Raw genomic sequence first — 21,122 nt, forward strand, 5'->3', positions numbered from 1 at the left:
AGTAAATTATCAATTTTCCTCCCCACGGTTTCAGAATTTGATTAAATATGCGTGGCACTCCTCGAAATATACTGATACTAGGCCTGATTCATTCCTAACACGAGCCCAGTTTTGTCTACGGACATCTAACAACGTCTGTGATTCGCAGGGCTGCCATATATCGTCTTCGCTTGTATGTTCTTGGTGCACAAAAAACCTATGTTTTGAACATTGTATCCGTATTTCGCATTTTTGCGGTGATTACAAGAAATAAAATTTGGACGTGTTCTAAACCGTATATTTATTTGTGTCTATTTCATAGCTATTTGGAAAGAATGTTGTAAATAACATATCAGCCATATTTGTCAACGAATGTTTAATTATCATACGATCGCTTTCACTGGGGGAATCAGCTCTCTCACTGCTGTGGCAAGAGAGCGGCGCGTAGCTAACGTCACCTTGTCCATAGATGGCGTTGGTATAACGTAGCGAGAGGTCAGGGTTGTACAAGAGGCAGTTATAAGCGTGGAAACCATGCGACAATAATGTCTTACTTCATAAAATTGTTTACAGACTTTCAGGTAATGTCAGCAGCTAAAATTCTGCATACAGACTTCTTGCAATGTTAACTCAGAGTGGTAAAAAAAGCAACACAGGTTTCGACATGACAAGTCTGACCATTCCCTTGTTAGTGCTCAAGGTGACCCTTTTTATCTTTAAGGAGGACATGTTTGAACTGCTGATGGTTAACAGCCACCTATCCTTTTGCTCCTGCTCCACACTGACACTGGGCATGGTAGGCTTTTCAACAGATGTTGTGTGTCCCATTGACTGGGTTTCAGTGGGGGACAGAACCTCAAATATGTTGATTAAAGGGATGGGTGTAGCAGCCTGAGTTCTCCCTGATCCTTTCCTCACTTACAATGCCCCCTAGACCTACCACTGAGATGCCACTTACAGTCAACTCACCAAGTGGTGGTAGGTTCTTTATTTTTTGGAGAGGAGGCAGTATCCATGTGAGAGGTTATTACCTGAGGTATCTTCAGTATCTCTGTTAGTAACCCATCCAGAAAAATGCAGCAGCTTCCAATTGCTTGACAGCAGTCAGGGTGGTTGCAGCTGCTTATGAACAGTAGCTAACTCATTTCATGTCAGAGAACACGTGTTTGTGGCTGGTACAATGATTTTCTGATTAGTTAACAAATAACTTTAAGCTTGCTGATTATGTTTTAATTTGTGGATCTGTTATGCTACAATGATTGCAAGTTTCCTTTTCAGAACTGAAACTACTAATACATAAAAAAGAGATTTTTGTTTTATAACGAGAGAGAAAGCTGGCATAAGCTTTACTTTTTCTCTGACGCTACTTACCAAGTGAGGTGGAACATTGATAAAACACTTGAGTCTTATTTGGGAGGTTATTGGTCCAGCCATCCTGATTTTCGTTTCTCACAATTTTCCTAAATTGTGTTAGGTGATCAGTGAAATGGTTACTTTGAAAGTAAATGGTCTGTTTTCTTCCGTACCCTTCCTCAGTCTAAGCATTGCTTGGTCTTTGATGATCTTGTTGTTGATGGGACCTTATACACTAAACATCTTTCTTTGTTGTGAAGCTACACTAATCATCTTTCTTTGTTGTGAAGCTAAGTGAAATTTTCTGTCTCGAACATTGCTCCCCCCCCCCCCCCCCCCCCCTGCCCCCGAAGTTATGTTCAGTAATAAAATTGGTGATAATGAAGATAAATGACAAATTCAGGCCATTATTTGCACAGCTGTTTAAAGGGAGAACTAAGTGGAATGTGTTATGGCAGTTACAATATGCAAAGAACTCAGTGTAATGTTACAGTTGTTAACTTTGTAAAACCTATGTTTACTTCATGATCATGAACTTTTGATCATTTGCTTGCAACATACTATGGGTAAAAAGGTGTAAATATTGTACTGATTACATTGGGACATACATTGCAACTAGGTGCAAATTTCCAAGACAGATTTTGTTGCTAAAATTGGTAGAACATGAAATGTGGCTCAGAACCATCAATATGCTATGAAATACATTATGCATAATATTCATAGTTTCTGAAAATTCTAAAAATATACTTTAATCATGTAAATATCAGCTGCAGTTGGAGGGAATGGTTGTCTGACTGAGGCTAGTACTGCTAAAACTTGTGGAAAGCAAAGTATAATTTATATAACTGATGATATACTGCAAAATATGTTTTTTCATGGCACATGTTAATTACAGGAAATACGCAGTACCCTACATGCACTCAAGTTGTGATACAGTCAGTGACAGATAATGGGGGAAAAAACATTGTTAGTGTAGAAAAACCAAGCTCCCTGGATTGCAAGAAGGCACCCCCCCAAATAAAACATTAGAAAGTTGACATATGAAGAAGTCATTCCCGTTCACACAACTTTATTCCTCTTTTGTGTCTATATCTGTCCTTCTGAAGTGAAATAATTTTAGGGAAGTATGGGGTTTATTAATGGGACCATGATGAGTGTCATAAGTTTTACTGTCATACAAGCACTGGTGGATGTAGTGTGAAACAGCAGACATACAGTGCACGTGTTGTACATGGTACTGGAAGTAGGTCTCAGCAGTGAACTGCAGGGTAATTCAAAGGACTGGGACATGCACATATTCCACATGAACTAAGAAATAGTGTTGTCTTTAATAGTAGGAAAGTTCTTGTAGAATAGGTTTTATCCGGTACTGCACTGTCTTCCCTGGTATTCCTAATTCTCATAAATTCAAATCTCATTGTTCATCAACAGTCAGTTTTGCCATTCTCGTCCTGTATAGTAACTCCCTTGGTCCATGGTCCTGAAGGGGTTTTCCTTTATCCTTAAGCCTTACCAGTCCCTCTTTCCTCCAACCTTTTCCTCTATGCTTCTAGAACAGGAGCCTTTATTTCTGAAAGCTAACAATTTTATTGCTATATATTTACATCTGCTGCCATTTCTTGAGCAGATTTCCTTTGTGCATGTTATACACATTTCTATTTCAGTGATTGCTTTCATAGGCTGACTTGTTTACTGACATTCAAAGGTGCCTTTTTACTCATTGGAGTCATTACAGTTGATTGGATGTGATATTATGTTCAGTGTATTAGTTGAGCTTATAATGTGAGACACTGAGGAGGGCTTCAGAAAGCATATGATTTTAATAGTTGATATGTAATAAACTATTTTATAATAGAGGGAAACATTCCACGTGGGAAAAATATATCTAAAATTTTGTGTGTATGCTTGTGTTTTTTGTTTCTATCGACCTGCCAGCGCTTTTGTTTGGTAAGTCTCATCATCTTTTAGATAAACTATTTTAAAAGTTTTATTACAATGTCATTTATCTACATAAGTGTATAAAATTTAAGGACAAAAATAACTTTTCATGATATGTCATTACCAAGTAACATAGCATGATTGACCATACACAGAAAGAACTTTTTACACCATAGTACACAAGGTAAGTGAAAGAAATACACCATAGTACACAAGGTAAGTGAAAGAAATACACAATGAGATGAACAGAAATGACAGTTTTATTCAAAAACAATAACTACACTGAAATAACCACAATTTATAATGCTTCCTTGGACATTACAGAAGGTGGGACATCATTATTAACAGAGTGTGTGGTCACCACAGACAGCAATGCATGCTCTGCAACATTCTTGCATGCTGGCCTCAAGTTTGGTAGTGAATTCTTTTGACAGGGTGTTCCATTCTCCACCAGTGTGGTTGACAGTTTCTGGATGGTCATTGGTACGTGTGGACATGCTGCAATACATCTCTCCAAGGCATCTCACATGTTCTCGATGGGATTTAAGTCCCGAGAAAAGGCAGGCCAGTCCGTTTGCCGAATATCCTCTTATTCAGAGTTCAATGCTGTGGCACATTGTCATCCATAAAAATTATATCAGAGCCGAATGCACTCAATGACACACATGGGGAAGAAGTGCAGTCTCACAATAATGTTGGTTGACATTTCTGGACGTACCCTCATTTATATGGCGGCGGCGGGGGAGGGGGGGGGGGGGGGGCGACAAGTAATGCACCCACAAACATTGTTGAACATGATCATTTTTGTGGTCCAGTTGTAATGGTGTGGAAAGGAACTGTGTTGTATGGGTGTACTGTTGTCCAAATCTTTGAAAAAGGTTCATTCATTGGTCAACATTATTCTGATACGGCACTCCTTCTCTCTGTGCCTCTTTTCAGGTATACATCTGGCCGCGACTCCATTTTTATGGACGACAATGCGCAACCATATTGAACTGCACAAATGGAGGAGCTCTGGGAATGAGAGGATAGTCAGGAGACGGGCCCATTTAAATCCCACTGAGCATGTGTGGGATATGTTGGGGAGATGTATTGCAGCTTGTCCAAATGCACTATCAACCATCCAGCAATTTTCAACCACACTGGTGGAGTAGAATGGAACATCGTACCCCAAGAAGCATGTTGCAGAGTTTCATTGCCATCCATGGTGATCGGACACTTTATCAAGAAACATGTCCCACCATTTAGAATGTCCAGGGGACCATTGTAAATTGCAATGACTTCAGTGTCATTATTGTCTTTGAATGAAAGTGTCATTTTGTTCATATCATTGCACATTTCTTTCAGTTACCTTTTGTACCCTATTGTAGTAGTTCTGTCTACATATGGTCTAAGTTTCATCAAGCTATGGTTCTTGGCAGTAATACATCATGTGAAGTAGCTGAAACAACACAGAATGTATCAAATAATTTACTAACTAAAGTTGCTTTGTATCATATAACTTACAAAAGACATCTTAACAGCAGTGTTTTGTTGTAGGTCCTTATGGTGGGACTGGCCCAACAGGAACAGATATTTTGGACCTCAGTATGCCAGACAAGAATTCAGCTACAGAGGTCTGTTATGTTTGTGGTGATGAGTACAAACGTGGTTCGCTCAGTCATATATCAGCCAAACCTTTGCCATCGGCAGCTCCACCTACAAGTGAAGCAAGTGGCAATTCTCCTTTGCCTTCTCAGTCACCACAGCCATTCTTCCCCAGTCTCATGTTACACCCAAGGCCTGCGCGCTCTCGCCCCATGGATTCTGCAGGTCGTGTGCAGGTAATGTCTGAACTGGTCCAGAACTTGTTTAGTTAAGTTTACTGCAGTACATATGGTATACATAGTGAGTAGTGGAGTTGTTAGATGCCTAGACAGTAACAGTACATTACTGGAAATTACTAATAAAAGCTTCAAAGAAATCATACTTAAAGAATGATTCATCATTTGAAGTATTTTGCATGTGTGACTTCAAGAGTATGTAAATGGTAAACATATTATTGATGTACATAAAAATTTTATAGATGGATGTAGCCTGGACTTATTGAAACAATACTTATTGGATAATTACAGGCCTGTTCTGCCTGCCAGCGGCACCTCCTGCATCAATGGAATGCGTACTCTGCTCAAGGTGTGCCACATGGTGATCGCAACTATGTTTTGAGGAAACGCCAGGCGCCAGCACTTGACACAACGACCTTTGTCTGCTACACATGTGCACTTGAGTATCCCTCGTCTTCAATACGTCTCCTCTATTGTTGTCCCAATCCAGAGAAAGAGGCGTATTTCCCTTTCATTTGCTCTCTTCAACCCCCACAGGGTGCTAGTCCAATATCACCACAGGGAATGGTGCAAGTCTGCTCAATTTGCTATAAATCCATACCACAGAAGCATCAGGTTTGTTTATTGGATGTTTTATATGTAGAAAGTAAGCAGTAGTAATAAATATTTGTGAAAACTGCAACACTCAGGAAAGATGGTCCAAACAAATACACCAAGTGAGATGGCCTAATAGCTACGAAACTGGACTCGCATTCGGGAGGAAAGTGGTGCAAATCCCATCAGGCCACCCAGATTTAAGTTTTCCAAGGTTTCCCTTAACAATTTAAGGCAATGCTAGGATGTTTCCTTTGAAATGGTCATTGTTTATTTCCTCCCCCAGTCCATGCTTGTACTGCATCTCCAGTGAACTAATGATTGATGTAATGTTAAAACCTGACCTTCCTTCTACAGCATGAGTTAAAAAGGACATTACAACTTTGGAATTATATAGAAATTTATTGAGATAACTTACAGAATCAGTAAATATTGATTTGTCGTGCAGCAAACATCCCACCAGTTATCAATTTCTTCCCATACTAGTTGCAGCAAATTGCGTTTAACTTGTTCAGTGGCAGCATAGTTTCGATTTTTCAGGTCAGCTAAATTGTTTGGTGGGTAAGGAACATATGCAAAGTCTTCAATGATATCCCAGAGACAGAAATTCAGTGGTGTCAAGTCTGCTAATCCACCAAGCTTGGAAACGATTATCGAGAAAACCTCGCACTTCCGTGAGGAAATGAGGTGGTGCACTGTCTTGCTGGCAGTAAACCACTCCAGCTCAGTCATCTTCATCAATCTGAGGAATTAAAAAGTTTTCAAGCATATCTGGATACCTGTTTGACATAATAACAACATGTCTCAACAAAGTTCTTGTGCCAAGAGTAAATTCTATGCCTGCTTGGAGGTTCTTTAGTGTATTTGGTTTAAAATTTTCACTGAACAGTTGTTGAAGAGATTATTTCCTGAAATCAAAACACACAACAAGCACGCTCTGCACCAGTAGAGCGGCCGTTTTAAATGTGATCTACTGTGATGATCCTGGTGGCAAAATGGGATACTGATATGGACTACATGAATTAAACTTGTGTTTGTTTACTGTAACTTATCACAATAAATTTCTACATCATTCTAAAGCTGTAAAGTCATCTTTGACTCACCCTGTCTATACATCTGAACTCAGGAGAGGAGAACAGCAGTATACCATCAAGTAGTACTAAAGGCTGGAAAGAGAGAATATACACATAGACCCAATGGTACTCATTCTGCTAAGGCTGTAAATTGCCCATTAAGATCAATTACTGAAGAATTGCCAAATGAAGTGGCAATTCAAACCCAAATGATAGGTGACATGGCAATATCGAAGTATAAAATATCAGTATATGAGCCATTTTGAATGGAGAATAATAATAACTACACTACATTAAATGGATTTGCCATGTTTTGAAGTTTTTGCTTGTATGAGGTGTGCTGCTATGACGGTGACAGGTGTGTGGAATTGGTGGATCGGGAATGATTATAAGGAGTATTGAGCAAGTACTGAATCACTCATTGTTACTGAGGTAAGGGATGACTGCCATCTTATCCATGTCACTGTAACTGATTATCGGACCTTAAATGTAAGTTCACTGCTGGAGGACTGCACTAGGTGTGGACTAGACTGTGTCGATGGTTTGATGCAATGTGCTGGATTCTGGACTGATGGGATGCATCATCAGCTACCATTGACCATATATCACAAATGCCACAGACTACAATGGGTATGTGAATTAGTTGCTGGGATTGGGGTTCTGACAGACATCATGTTTTGTTTTGGACAAGCCAGACTGCAACATGACCTATAGCATTGGTCCTGTACATAGGCACTATCATAGTGACTACAATTTGCTGGCTTGCGTTGCTGATACACAAGGGAAAAGAGGACATGTATGGTGGTTTAGGGTGCCATTGGATTACAAGATGTGTTACAAACTCCTGTATGTAGAGAACAGTTTGAACATCAACTTTGTCGTCAGAAAGGTTGACGCTGCTGAGGTAGTAATCTTCTTCCAGGGAGTTTTATTTGCCCTATTTTCACGGAACAACACCCAGTCATGTGTGGCAAGGAACTATGTACCTCATCCAACAAAAAATAGATGTTCCTACTTCCCTGCTCTGCTTGTGTACATGACATTGAACATATTTGGAATGTAGATGGTCAACTACTTTTTTACGTGATCCTCCAGAAACTCTTATTGGAGCTTTTTGTACTCACTAACAAGTTGCATAAATAAATAATTTCCAGGAACATATCCGACCCTCCTTGAGATTTGATGGCATAATGTTTAGAGCCTTTGATTGTAACACTTCTCTTTCACTCTGTATTCTCAAACTCTGAGATCATGTATGGTTCTGTAATTGTAATCATTCGTGTATTTCATGTAACAAATCTATGGCATGGTCATTTCAGTCACATGTATCCTCCTTGGTTTTGCAGTTTTTACAAGAAATAATGTATTTTATACCAATAATTTGTACTGTTTACACTGTGAATTTCTAACCTCTTCGAAAGGAACAGGTAGGTGAGAGCAAGTGTACTTGAGATGGGAAACAAAAAATTTTAAATGCAGGTGAGACGTCGTCAGGGATTTTGAGCTAGTTGGAAGGGCATATAAGAAACTGCTTTTTGTAGAAAAGGTATAAAACAGCCCTTATCTAAGCAAGAAGCGATTTCTTTGTGTCTTGTGGTGGATGTGTCATGTGCATTCATGTGCATTAGCAGGTATGTGATTAATATATTGTAATCATTATTTGTTTGCCACATATGCAAACAGGTCCACAAAGAACTTCCAAAACAAACTTCGTTCTGAATTAGCAGACTTTTTCACTTTTGAAAGGAACAAGTACAAAAATGAATCATTTCAGCCAAGGAAGCATAGTCAGCCTGCTCTTAAAGCAAACAGTTTACATGTCAGAGTGACAGGTGATGTTCTTGGGACATGTAAAAGAATTTTCAATAATAAAAATAGCCCATAGCAATATTCGTGTAAATTTTTTTCTTAGATCAGCATGATGTGTACTAAGATATCAGCAGATACACAGAATAATGGACTTTGGGTACATGTACTTCGACAGAATGTTGGTAATCTCTGTCAGTGACTTGACTCACATTCACGAGGACGACGGTTCGAACCCGCATAAGGCTGTCTTGATTTAGGTTTTCTGTAATTTTCCTAAATCGTTTCAGATGAATGCTGGGACGGTTCCTTTGAAAAGCAGTGACTGGCTTCCTTCCCCATCCTTTCCTAATCCAATGCGACCAGTGACCTCACTGTGTGATCACTTCCCCCAAATCACCAACCAACCAATCTGTCAGTGATTTATCCAGCTTATAGTGCTGTAGCAGTCTTTCTTTGTGTGTTTTGTTTATTGAGTCCTGTTCGGACCTATAGCAGTATATTTATAGCAGCAGTAGTCATATGGAGAATGTTGAAAAATCCATATGCCATTGTGTATGACTCCTGGACATATGAATCAAGATATGAAGTAGGAGCACAGACTAACATACACAGTCAGGACACTCCTGCTCATTTTTGTTATACACCGTGACAGTAGTACTCCAAGCAGTTGGAAAGCTATGCTTATCAATACAATGTCAGATGTGTGTGAATAGTATGATTTATGTTGATTAGTAACATAATTTTTATGATTGAGGATGTATCTAGAGTCATCAAAATTTTTGTTTTTTTAAACTTAGGTTCTCTTGTAACCTACCTGAAGAACATAGTTTTTTTTTTTTTAAAAACAAAAACAAAAAGTTGATAGTAAACTGCAGAAGATTTCATATTTTGCAGAAAGTTGTTGTATGTTTACTCAACAGCATGAAATTTTCTTTAGTACACTTGCAGTGAAATCAGCAAATGTGGAACGTAGGAAATGTGTATGGAATGCAATGCTTACATTATTTAATGTACCAAATAATCCACCACAACTGTAGCTGAAGGGAAAACCACACAGACTTGACACAATTGGCAAGAATCTTTGCTTTTGAGGCAAAATTAATTATGCTTGCCACTTATGAAATATGTGTTTATATTCTCTTGCTTTCAGCAGAGAAAGCTGCAATTGCACACACATTCGGAAGCATTTCTTCTGAATAAGTCATAGCTTATGTCACTGAATCAGTGAGATTCTGCTGTTTTTACATTTAGTCCACGATCATTCGTTTCTCTTGATAATTTAATAATGCTTATCACACAAGCATGTAACAACTGTGTATATAATTAAACAGAAAAATAATCAGAAACAAACATTAATATTACGGTCGTCTTTCTCACCACTAGGGGCGCTAGTCTCCTTCCAAATGCCAGATGCTTACAATTTTCAAAGCAGTAAGTTTTGCAACTGTAAATGTTAGATTGTGGTAGGATTCTTCAAGCTAATCTCATATGATGCAATCCACCATCTCATATGACAGAACAATACTACCTCTTATTTCTTTGTGTTGTGTTATCAGAATGGTTGAAACTGCATTTGCTATTTTGAGGGGATGTTGACGGAGTATGGCAGCAGATTTTTTCAACTGATTGATATTGTAACTGATGTATTGAGAATTGTGTTTGTCATTTTGATGGTCAATTTGTTATTTATGACAATGTTATGCAAAAGATAGATTGCTACTCACCATATAGAGGAGAAATTGAGTTGCAGATGGGCACAACGGAAAGACTGCTATACGTCTAAACTGCAGCCAGAGACAATGGTCGTGTGTGTGTGTGTGTGTGTGTGTGTGTGTGTGTGTGGACGCGCGCGTATTTTTCTCTATCCCTCCCTCTCTCTCTCTCTCTCTCTCTCTCACTCACTCCAGAAGAAGGTATTTTGGCTGAAAGCTTAAATTGCGGCAGTCTTTTCATTTTGCTTGTCTGCAACAAAATGTGTCCTCTATATTGGGAGTAGCAGTCTATCCTTTTTAACAATGTAGGAAAAGATAGATTGATACTGTAAACCAGACACGTTAAGTTGCAGACATGCACAATCAAAAGACACTTACACAAAGCTTTCAGCGCCGTTTGTTAAGTGATGCTGCCCCACCACTGTGTGCACATTGCACCCAACTTTTAACTGTCCTCCATTTCCTGATGGAATTCCCTTTCTTTTAACCATTTACGTCCCCGTTTGGGCTAGCTGTCGGAGTTATCCACCGTTTTAGTGAACGACGTGTGGGCTGCCAACCGCATTTTACTTTTTATCCTTTGTAGCAATGTGACAAAGGCCATTCAATTTTTAGTTCTGGACCTCCATTTCTCTATGGTGTATTTTATTGACCTTTCTCCGCATCCCCGTTTTTAGCTGTCTTTCTTCCATTTATTGGGATTGACATATAGTCGTTTTTTACTCCTCTGTTTGTCTTTGTGTTTCACAGTTTTGACATGGGCACGTATGACCCTAGTTGTTTTTGTATCCTAAAACAAAACAAACAAAGCTTTCGGCCACAGCCTTCATCAGCAAAAGAGAGAAACACATCATTCATACACACAAGCAAGCATACAAGCAGCACAGCCATGGGCACACTCATGACACCCTACTGTGCCAAGCTTTTTATTATGTTAAAAAAGATGTAGTAGGAGACAACATCCTTGATAGTTAAATTGATCTCTCACCCTGCTGTCCACTCTGTCATATCACACCTCAGAGCGCCCAGTTTTGATCCCTACATTGCCAGTTTCACTTTAACTCAGGAGCTTGTGGTTGTAACTTAACTCATTCCATATCCTTGAAGGATCTACATCATGAAGGAATTTACTTATTGAACACAGTATGTGAATGAATCAACACTATATAAGCAGTGGAACCAGATTCTGATGTGTTAAAATAATGATGGTTAGGAAAGTTGTGTGTAGAAGAAACAATGAAGACTTGGAAGACCGCAGCATTCCACTTTTCTCTCATGTGCATTGTCTAATGTTATTCATATTCAAATTTAATGCAATGGTGGTTGCAACCCCTTTTGTTAATGTTGATGTTGTTGTTGTTGTTGTTGTTGTGGTCTTCAGTCCTGAGACTGGTTTGATGCAGCTCTCCATGCTACTCTATCCTGTGCAAGCTTCTTCATCTCCCAGTACCTACTGCAACCTACATCCTTCTGAATCTGCTTAGTGTATTCATCTCTTGGTCTCCCCCTACGATTTTTACCCTCCACGCTGCCCTCCAATACTACATTGGTGATCCCTTGATGCCTCAGAACATGTCCTACCAACCGATCCCTTCTTCTGGTCAAGTTGTGCCACAAACTTCTCTTCTCCCCAATCCTATTCAATACTTCCTCATTAGTTATGTGATCTACCCATCTAATCTTCAGCATTCTTCTGTAGCACCACATTTCGAAAGCTTCTATTCTCTTCTTGTCCAAACTATTTACCGTCCATGTTTCACTTCCATACATGGCTACACTCCATACAAATACTTTCAGAAATGACTTCCTGATACTTAAATCCATACTCGATGTTAACAAATTTTTCTTCTTCAGAAACGCTTTCCTTGCCATTGCCAGTCTACATTTTATATCCTCTCTACTTCGACCATCATCAGTTATTTTGCTCCCCAAATAGCAAAACTCCTTTACTACTTTAAGTGTCTCATTTCCTAATCTAATTCCCTCAGCATCACCCGACTTAATTCGACTACATTCCATTATCCTTGTTTTGCTTTTGTTGATGTTCATCTTATATCCTCCCTTCAAGATACCATCCATTCCGTTCAACTGCTCTTCTAAGTCCTTTGCTGTCTCTGACAGAATTACAATGTCATCGGCGAACCTCAAAGTTTTTATTTCTTCTCCATGGATTTTAATACCTACTCCGAATTTTTCTTTTGTTTCCTTTACTGCTTGTTCAATATACAGATTGAATAACATCGGGGAGAGGCTACAACCCTGTCTTACTCCCTTCCCCACCGGTGCTTCCCTTTCATGTCCCTCGACTCTTATAACTGCCATCTGGTTTCTGTACAAATTGTAAATAGCCTTTCGCTCCCTGTATTTTACCCCTGCCACCTTTAGAATTTGAAAGAGAGTATTCCAGTCAACATTGTCAAAAGCTTTCTCTAAGTCTACAAATGCTAGAAACGTAGGTTTGCCTTTCCTTAATCTTTCTTCTAAGATAAGTCGTAAGGTCAGTATTGCCTCATGTGTTCCAGTATTTCTACGGAATCCAAACTGATCTTCCCCAAGGTTGGCTTCTACTAGTTTTTCCATTCGTCTGTAAAGAATTCGTGTTAGTATTTTGCAGCTGTGGCTTATTAAACTGATTGTTCGGTAATTTTCACATCTGTCAACACCTGCTTTCTTTGGGATTGGAATTATTATATTCTTCTTGAAGTCTGAGGGTATTTCACCTGTCTCATACATCTTGTTCACTAGATGGTAGAGTTTTGTCAGGACTGGCTCTCCCAAGGCCGTCAGAAGTTCCAATGGAATGTTGTCTACTCCGGGGGCCTTGTTTCGACTCAGGTCTTTCAGTGCTCTGTCAAACTCTTCACGCAGTATCGTATTCTCCCATTTCATCTTCATCTACATCCTCATCCATTTCCATAATATTGTCCTCAAGTACATCGCCCTTGTATAGACCCTCTATATACTCCTTCCACATTTCTGCTTTTCCTTCTTTGCTTAGAACTGGGTTTCCATGTGAGCTCTTGATGTTCATACAAGTGGTTCTCTTATCTCCAAAGGTCTCTTTAATTTTCCTGTAGGCAGTATCTATCTTACCCCTAGTGAGATAAGCCTCTACATCCTTGCATTTGTCCTCTAGCCATGCCTGCTTAGCCATTTTACACTTCCTGTCGATCTCATTTTTGAGACGTTTGTATTCCTTTTTGCCTGCTTCATTTACTGAATTTTTATATTTTCTCCTTTCATCAATTAAATTCAATATTTCTTCTGTTACCCAAGGATTTCTACTAGCCCTCGTCTTTTTACCTACTTGATCCTCTGCTGCCTTCACTACTTCATCCCTCAAAGCTACCCATTCCTCTTCTACTGTATTTCTTTCCCCCATTCCTGTCAATTGTTCCCTTATGCTCTCCCTGAAACTCTGTACAACCTCTGGTTCTTTCAGTTTATCCAGGTCCCATCTCCTTAAATTCCCGCCTTTTTGCAGTTTCTTCAGTTTTAATCTACAGGTCATAACCAATAGATTGTGGTCAGAGTCCACATCTGCCCCTGGAAATGTCTTACAATTTAAAACTTGGTTCCTAAATCTCTGTCTTACCATGATATAATCTATCTGATACCTTTTAGTATCTCCAGGGTTCTTCCATGTATACAACCTTCTATCATGATTCTTAAACAAAGTGTTAGCTATGATTAAGTTGTGCTCTGTGCAAAATTCTACCAGGCGGCTTCCTCTTTCATTTCGTAGCCCCAATCCATATTCACCTACTACATTTCCTTCTCTCCCTTTTCCTACACTCGAATTCCAGTCACCCATGACTATTAAATTTTCGTCTCCCTTCACTATCTGAATAATTTCTTTTATCTCATCATACATTTCATCAATTTCTTCATCATCTCCAGAGCTAGTTGGCATATAAACTTGTACTACTGTAGTAGGTGTGGGCTTCGTATCTATCTTGGCCACAATAATGCGTTCACTATGCTGTTTGTGGTAGCTTACCCGCATTCCTATTTTCCTATTCATTATTAAACCTACTCCTGCATTACCCTTATTTGACTTTGTGTTTATAACCCTGTAGTCACCTGACCAGAAATCTTGTTCCTCCTGCCACCGAACTTCACTAATTCACATTATATCTAACTTTAACCTATCCATTTCCCTTTTTAAATTTTCTAACCTACCTGCCCGATTAAGGGATCTGACATTCCACGCTCCGATCCGTAGAACGCCAGTTTTCTTTCTCCTGATAACGACATACTCTTGAGTAGTCCCCGCCCGGAGATCCGAATGGGGGACTATTTTACCTCCGGAATATTTTACCCAAGAGGACGCCATCATCGTTTAATCATACAATAAAGATGCATGTCCTCGGGAAAAATTACGGCCGTAGTTTCCCCTTGCTTTCAGCCGTTCGCAGTACCAGCACAGCAAGGCCGTTTTGGTTATTATTACAAGGCCAGATCAGTCAATCATCCAGACTTTTGCCCTTGCAACTACTGAAAAGGCTGCTGCCCCTCTTCAGGAACCACACGTTTGTCTGGCCTCTCAACAGATACCCCTCCGTTGTGGTTGCACCTAGGGTACGGCTATCTGTATCGCTGAGGCACGCAAGCCTCCCCACCAACGGCAAGGTCCATGGTTCATGGGGGGGAGGCTTTTGTTAATAGCTGAACTAAATACATTATTTTAATTAGGTCTACTCATAGGTAGGAAGGTAGGAACAGGGAAAAACTTTTTATTTTGTGGCCAATTTCGGTGTAATTTGTTTCCCAATAGGGTATTATTTTTTTGTCATTTTTGGTATTATTTTCTAACAGCTTATTTTTCAGTTATGTTCTTATTTTTGTTGTATTTCATTGTTTTTCAGTCTTATGTTGGAAATGAATATACGTCTATTGATTATATTTATTGGCATCACATATATCATTTTATTTCATTATAAAAAAAAATGATACTGAAAAGCTATTGAAAATAACCAATTAAAGAACAAATAAAGCTGCATCCACAAAGTGTTGAAAGTTACAAAGGAAAGCAGTCTCATAACTTAAAATTTATATTTAGAGACAATATGCTGTCAACGCTTTAAGCTAGGGCATCCCATTTATCTTGACAATTCCCATCTCTTTTATTCCAGAAGTAAGATAAAATGTATCAAATAAATGTTTAGTCACCAGGGGACAGTAATCGTGATTCACTTCCATATAACTAGCTTTTTATGAAGGTGTGAACAACAGTGGATCTTTTTTAAATAGCACACTAAATTTTGTTTTCGGTAATCCATTTCCTCTCTTCAAGACCTGTTCATAAATGGGTTCTAGTCAGGATATTGCTGTCTGTAGATTTCCTCTGCCTGAGTGGTATTACAGTTACTTTCAACCGCAATAAAAGAAAAGTAACAATGATTCAGTTTTTATCAAAGACTAACTTACTGTACACACCAAGCTTTTAAAAGTTTTACTGACTGTGCTACATGGACCTGTATTGTAAATAAGAAAACACTATTGTTTTGTTTACTGTCTACTTGAGCAAGTGGACAAGTTGTGTTACCCCATGTTCTGGCAATGTGTGCTGGTTCTGGCATTGTGTGGTGGTATAGGAGAATCAAAGTCAGTTTCATGTTAGATTTTTAATAACATTATGTTTATGTGAATTGTACACTTTGATACGTTTCTGAGCAGGTAGAAAGTAGATACATGGTGCCATTTAAAAAAGATTTGTTGCTGTTCATATCTCTGTAATGAACAAACTAGCAAGAAAGGCAGTCATGCTTTTTAAGGTTCTTTGGTAGCTTATCATTATTTGCTTGATACTGTACATCTTTTATTTTGCGTCTGGACAAAGAGTTATTTGGATTGATCAAGATGAAAGAAAGTGTGTATCTGGCAGTAGAACAAAACACTGAGAATGGTATCAGAATATTTCTTCTATATTATTTGTACTATTTTTGTGGAATGGTGTCTACGGTGAAAGCCATGTCTGAAGTGTAGTCCAACTGACTGAAATAAGTAAAACAATGAGATGCCATGCTAATTCATATGTTTGTAAGACTAAAGTTCTGTGTTTGGTGATTTTCATATTTATAGTTGCATACTATAAAAATACACAGTTTGATTACTGTACTACACTAAAGACCTCTCCAGAATGCCAAATGTTGCTATATTTTGTAAAAATTACCAATTTCACGTTATGACAGTAAACACTTCCATCTTTCCAATATTTGTTGTGCTGTCATTTACATGAAATATTACTATTATTAGTTATAGGACAAATATTATAAAAACTTTTTGCTGTAATGTGTTGAATATTTGTAGAATACTAATTTAGATTGTTTGTAGTTGTAACTTCTTTTCCACTAATCATTGCTACTGAATTGCAGTAAACATAACAGATAACTTATCAAAATATGAAATAATTGGCTATGTTTTGTAATAGGTGGTTGTGACTGTTGAGTAATAAAAGTATTAATGGCCGTTTTTCAGGTTTTTGGTGGCAGTAACCATCACACAGAGCAGCAGTGCCCACCATCTCGTTCTCCGGCAAGTGCAGGTGGCGGTGACATCCGTTTCAAACCATATGATTTAGGAGGTGGTGCTAAAGTACCAAGTGTCCGCCGAAAAACTTCAGTTACCAGTGAACCAGCAACTCTCTCCTCTGTGCGTAGTTTACCCCCACCTGCATCACCAGGACAGCCCCAATCAATACCTCCCCCAGAACGCCAACAAAATGGTGCTCCACCTCTAACCAATGTGAACAACAACAATCTGGGGCAGCAGAACTATCGATGCTACATTTGTGGTGGTCTGTATGCACGTTCTCAAATGGAGTGGTTAAGTACAAGCCCAGAAGGCATGAACTCACATGCCATGCATTTTCCTTGTCTCCGAAATGTGACTCGCACTTCAGAAAATGCGTGCACTGATTCTCATGGTCGGATCCTCGCTTGCACTCGCTGTGTCAATCACCTGACACAGCAGTGGGAAACCCTGGAGGCTGAACGAGTACCCCTGGAACGCAGGAGGTCAGTAGAAGAGATATAATAAACAAACAGTGGAAAATCCAGGATGGAATGAATGTGTGAGTGAGTTGCATTTGTGTGTGTGTGTGTGTGTGTGTGTGTGTGTATGTGTTTGGTGACTAATTTCGAAGGAGGTCTTGTTGGCTGAAAGCTCACTTTCTGACAGTTTTTTTGTTGTGCCTGTCTGCAACTCAGCATTTGCGCTGCACGGTTAGCAGCAATATAATAAACATGTTTATATAGAAAATGTATTTAGAGTTGCATATTCTGATAAAATGCAATGGAGCTTTCAAGTTTGTAGGAAGGTAGTGGAGGAGATGGAAATAAAATAGCATTGCAGAAGTGACAGCATGTAAGAAAAATGATTTAATCCAAGAGTAAATATAAAATCTAACGGTAGTTGCCATTGTGGAGGCCTTCTGTTGGAAGACTAGTATCGTGTAGCTCTCCACCCTAATATGTCAGCCGCATATCTCTTTATCTCTGCATAACTACTGCAGCCTACATCCACCTGAACCTACTTGCAATAGTGAAGCTTTTATCTCCCTATACAATCCCCACTGTTCCCTCCATTACCAATTCCCAATTCCTTGATGCCACAGGATGTGTCCTAGCAAATGAAACCCCATCCCCCTTGTGCCATAGATTTCTTTTTTCCTCAGTTCAATTCAGTATATCTTCATTAGTTATGTGATCTACCCACTTAATCTTCAATGTCACGTGTACCTCAACATTTTAAAATCTCCTCTTGTTTGCTGCTGTTTAGTGATGGTCCTGACTAATATTTCTAGAAAATACTTCTTAACACTTAAATTTATGTAATATGTTAAAATATTACTCTTTTTCTCTGTGGTTTCATTTATTGCTTATTCAGTGTTCATCAGGGAGAGGCCATAACCCTGTCTCACTCTCTTCTTGACTACTGTCTCCTTTTCATGTCTTTTGACTGTTACAACTTGTTCTCTGGGTTTCATCACTGCTATCTTCAGAACTTTAGAGAACATATTGCACTCAGTATGATCAAAAGCTTTATCTAAATCCACAAATGCTGTAAACATAGGTTTGCCTTTCTTCACTCCATCTTTTAAGATAAATTGTAGGGCCAGTATGGCCCCGCATGTTCCTACATTTCTCCAGTAGCCAAACCGTTCTTTCTGAGTCAACAGTAGCCATTTTGCATATGTGTGTGTGTGTGTGTGTGTGTGTGTGTGTGTGTTTTGTTTTCTGCATCTGAAGGATTAATCTACTTCGAAGTTTGTCTGTTGCTCAGCGTCTTCTCTATGTGGCGTTTAGCAATCAAACCTGTTTCATATTGACACTATTAGGAAAACCATAGATAGCAAGTCACCATATAACAGAGATGCTGAGTTCCAGATAAGCACAACAAAAAGACTGTCAAACAAGTAAGTTTTTGGACAGGCTTACACACACACACACACACACACACACACACACACACACACACACGGCCACAGTCTCTGGCTGCAAGTGTGGCCTAGGCAGCCAGAGAAGGTGGTCACGTGCGTGTGAGTTGTATTTGCATGAGAGTGTGTGTGTCTGTTGTCTAATTCCGATGAAGGTGTTTAGGCCAAAAGCTCGTTTGTTTGACAGTCTTTATGTTGTGCCTATTTGCAACTCAGTATCTCTGCCGTATGCTGAGTAGCAGTCTGTCCTTTTCATAATATTGTCATTATTCCATCCTGGATTTCGTGTTTCATATTGTTCTCATTCCATCCTGAACGTTCCATTATTTGAAATACCAGTGTCTCATTGTTTGAAATATCAGTGTCTCATTATTCTCATCCAAGAATGACTCCTTTTGATTTGCATCACAAATGTTTTAGATGTGCACTTACTAACAAAATTTAGTTTTTTCCTCCATTTGTTGGTGAAAAGAAGACTATCAGGAATGAACATGTCCTTGACTGTGTACATATCTCGGAGAGCACTGCAATGCAATACCAATCAACCTATTGGAAAAGTTTGATGAACAACAATTTTTATCTCCTCTTAATTAAATTAGCATTACTCCTTGTCGTAGTGTGCCAGCCACCCTCCCCTATAGGAATGAAGAGACAGTCTTCTTTTAAATTTACATTTGTACTGCAAGTAGTAACACAGTAGTTCTCTGTGTGAAATAAAGTTGTTCTCTGAAATGACTGTCATTACACAATTGTCTGTTTAACTCTCATACACACATCAAAAAAAGTTTAGCATCATCCCGGTTCCCAGAACTCCTGAAGATACATGTTGACTGTGGATATTGTATCACAGGCACAGTCCCTTTGACTGTTTGGAGATGTCACTAGACCTGCCCAAAGATGAAAACAGCCATTCACGAGCAGCGCCTATTAGACGAAAGGGGTCTGAAAATCGATCAGTTCCAGTCATTCCACCAGGAAGGAGGTACACGGCTCGTGTTGTCTGTAGTTCAGCCGTGCCTAGACAGTCTGTACCAAGGTTTGATTGCATCCACATTGTTACTTTGTGCCAGGAAGGGCTCTCAGCAAAGGAAGTGTCCAGTCATCTCAAGAGTGAACCAAAGCTGTATTGTTCGGACATGGAGGAGATACAGAGAGACAGGAACTGTCGATGACATACCTCGCTCAGGCCGCCCAAGACCTGCTACTGCAGTGGATGACTGCTACCTACATATTATGGCTCGGAGGAACCCTGACAGCAATGCCACCATGTTGTGTGCAGCCACAATACATCATTTGAGACTCAAACTGTGCGCTAAAGGCTGCGTGATGCGCAACTTCACTCCCGACGTCCATGGCGAGATCCATCTTTGCAACCACAACACCATCCAGCGTGGTACAGATGGGCCCAACAACATGCCGAATCGACCGCTTAGAATTGGCATCACGTTCTCTTCACCGATGAGTGTCGCACATGTCTTCAACCAGACAATTGTCAGAGATGTGTTTGGAGGCAACCTGGTCGGGCCGTAGACACATCGTCCAGCGGGTGCAGCAAGGTGGAGGTTCCCAGATGTTTTAGGGTGGCATTATGTGGGGCCAACGTATGTCGCAGGTGGTCATGGAAGGTGCCATAATAGAAGTACAATACGTGAATGCCATCCTCTGACCGATAGTGCAACCATATCGGCAGCATATTGGCGAGGCATTCATCTTCATGGACAATAATTCACGCCCCCATTATACACATCTTGTGAATGAATTCCTTCAGGATAATGACATCGCTTGACTAGTAGATGTTCTCCAGACATGAACCTAACCAAACGTGCCTGTGATAGATTGAAAAGGGCTGTTTATGGACTGTGTGTCCCACCGACCACTCTGAGGGATCTACGCCAAATTGCCGTTGAGGAGCGGGACAATCTGGACCAACAGTGCCTTGATGAACTTGGGGATAGTATGCCACGACAAACACAGGCGTGCATCAGTGCAAGAGGACGTGCTACTGGGTATTAGAGGTACTGGTGTGTACAGCAATCTGGACCAACACCTCCGAAGGTATCACTGTATTATGGTACAACGTGCAATGTGTGGTTTTCAAGAGCAATAAAAAAGATGGAAATGATGTTTATGTTAATCTGTATTCCAATTTTCTGTACAGGTTCCAGAACTCTTGGAACTGAGGTGATGCAAAACTTTTTTTGGTGTGTGTATTTTTTCCTGTATTTAACTTGCTTTATAATGGGAGGTTGGACATTTATCCCCGCACTGGACAGACCTTGTGTATGGGTCTATAATTGACTGGCAGTGTGATGATCCAGTTGTGCAGGATACTGTTGTGTTGACAATTCGTAGTGATGTGACATTGTCATTAAGGAAACACAATAATGATTGTTTAGGAAAC

At 39.6% G+C, this 21,122-nt stretch overlaps 1 protein-coding gene across 1 annotated transcript in view; it reads left to right on the forward strand.

Annotated features, from left to right (window-relative positions):
• LOC126092585 (protein piccolo) overlaps nt 1-21,122 on the forward strand; it is a 650,406-nt gene that overhangs the window by 50,675 nt on the left and 578,609 nt on the right. Inside the window, exons 3-5 of the mRNA XM_049908272.1 lie at nt 4,810-5,093; nt 5,385-5,708; nt 16,762-17,300. Of these exons, the coding sequence (XP_049764229.1) occupies nt 4,810-5,093; nt 5,385-5,708; nt 16,762-17,300 (1,147 nt within the window). The remainder of the gene's footprint in view (nt 1-4,809; nt 5,094-5,384; nt 5,709-16,761; nt 17,301-21,122) is intronic.

This window comes from Schistocerca cancellata, chromosome 7 (assembly GCF_023864275.1).
Source record: "Schistocerca cancellata isolate TAMUIC-IGC-003103 chromosome 7, iqSchCanc2.1, whole genome shotgun sequence".
In the NCBI taxonomy this organism is placed as follows: domain Eukaryota; kingdom Metazoa; phylum Arthropoda; class Insecta; order Orthoptera; family Acrididae; genus Schistocerca; species Schistocerca cancellata.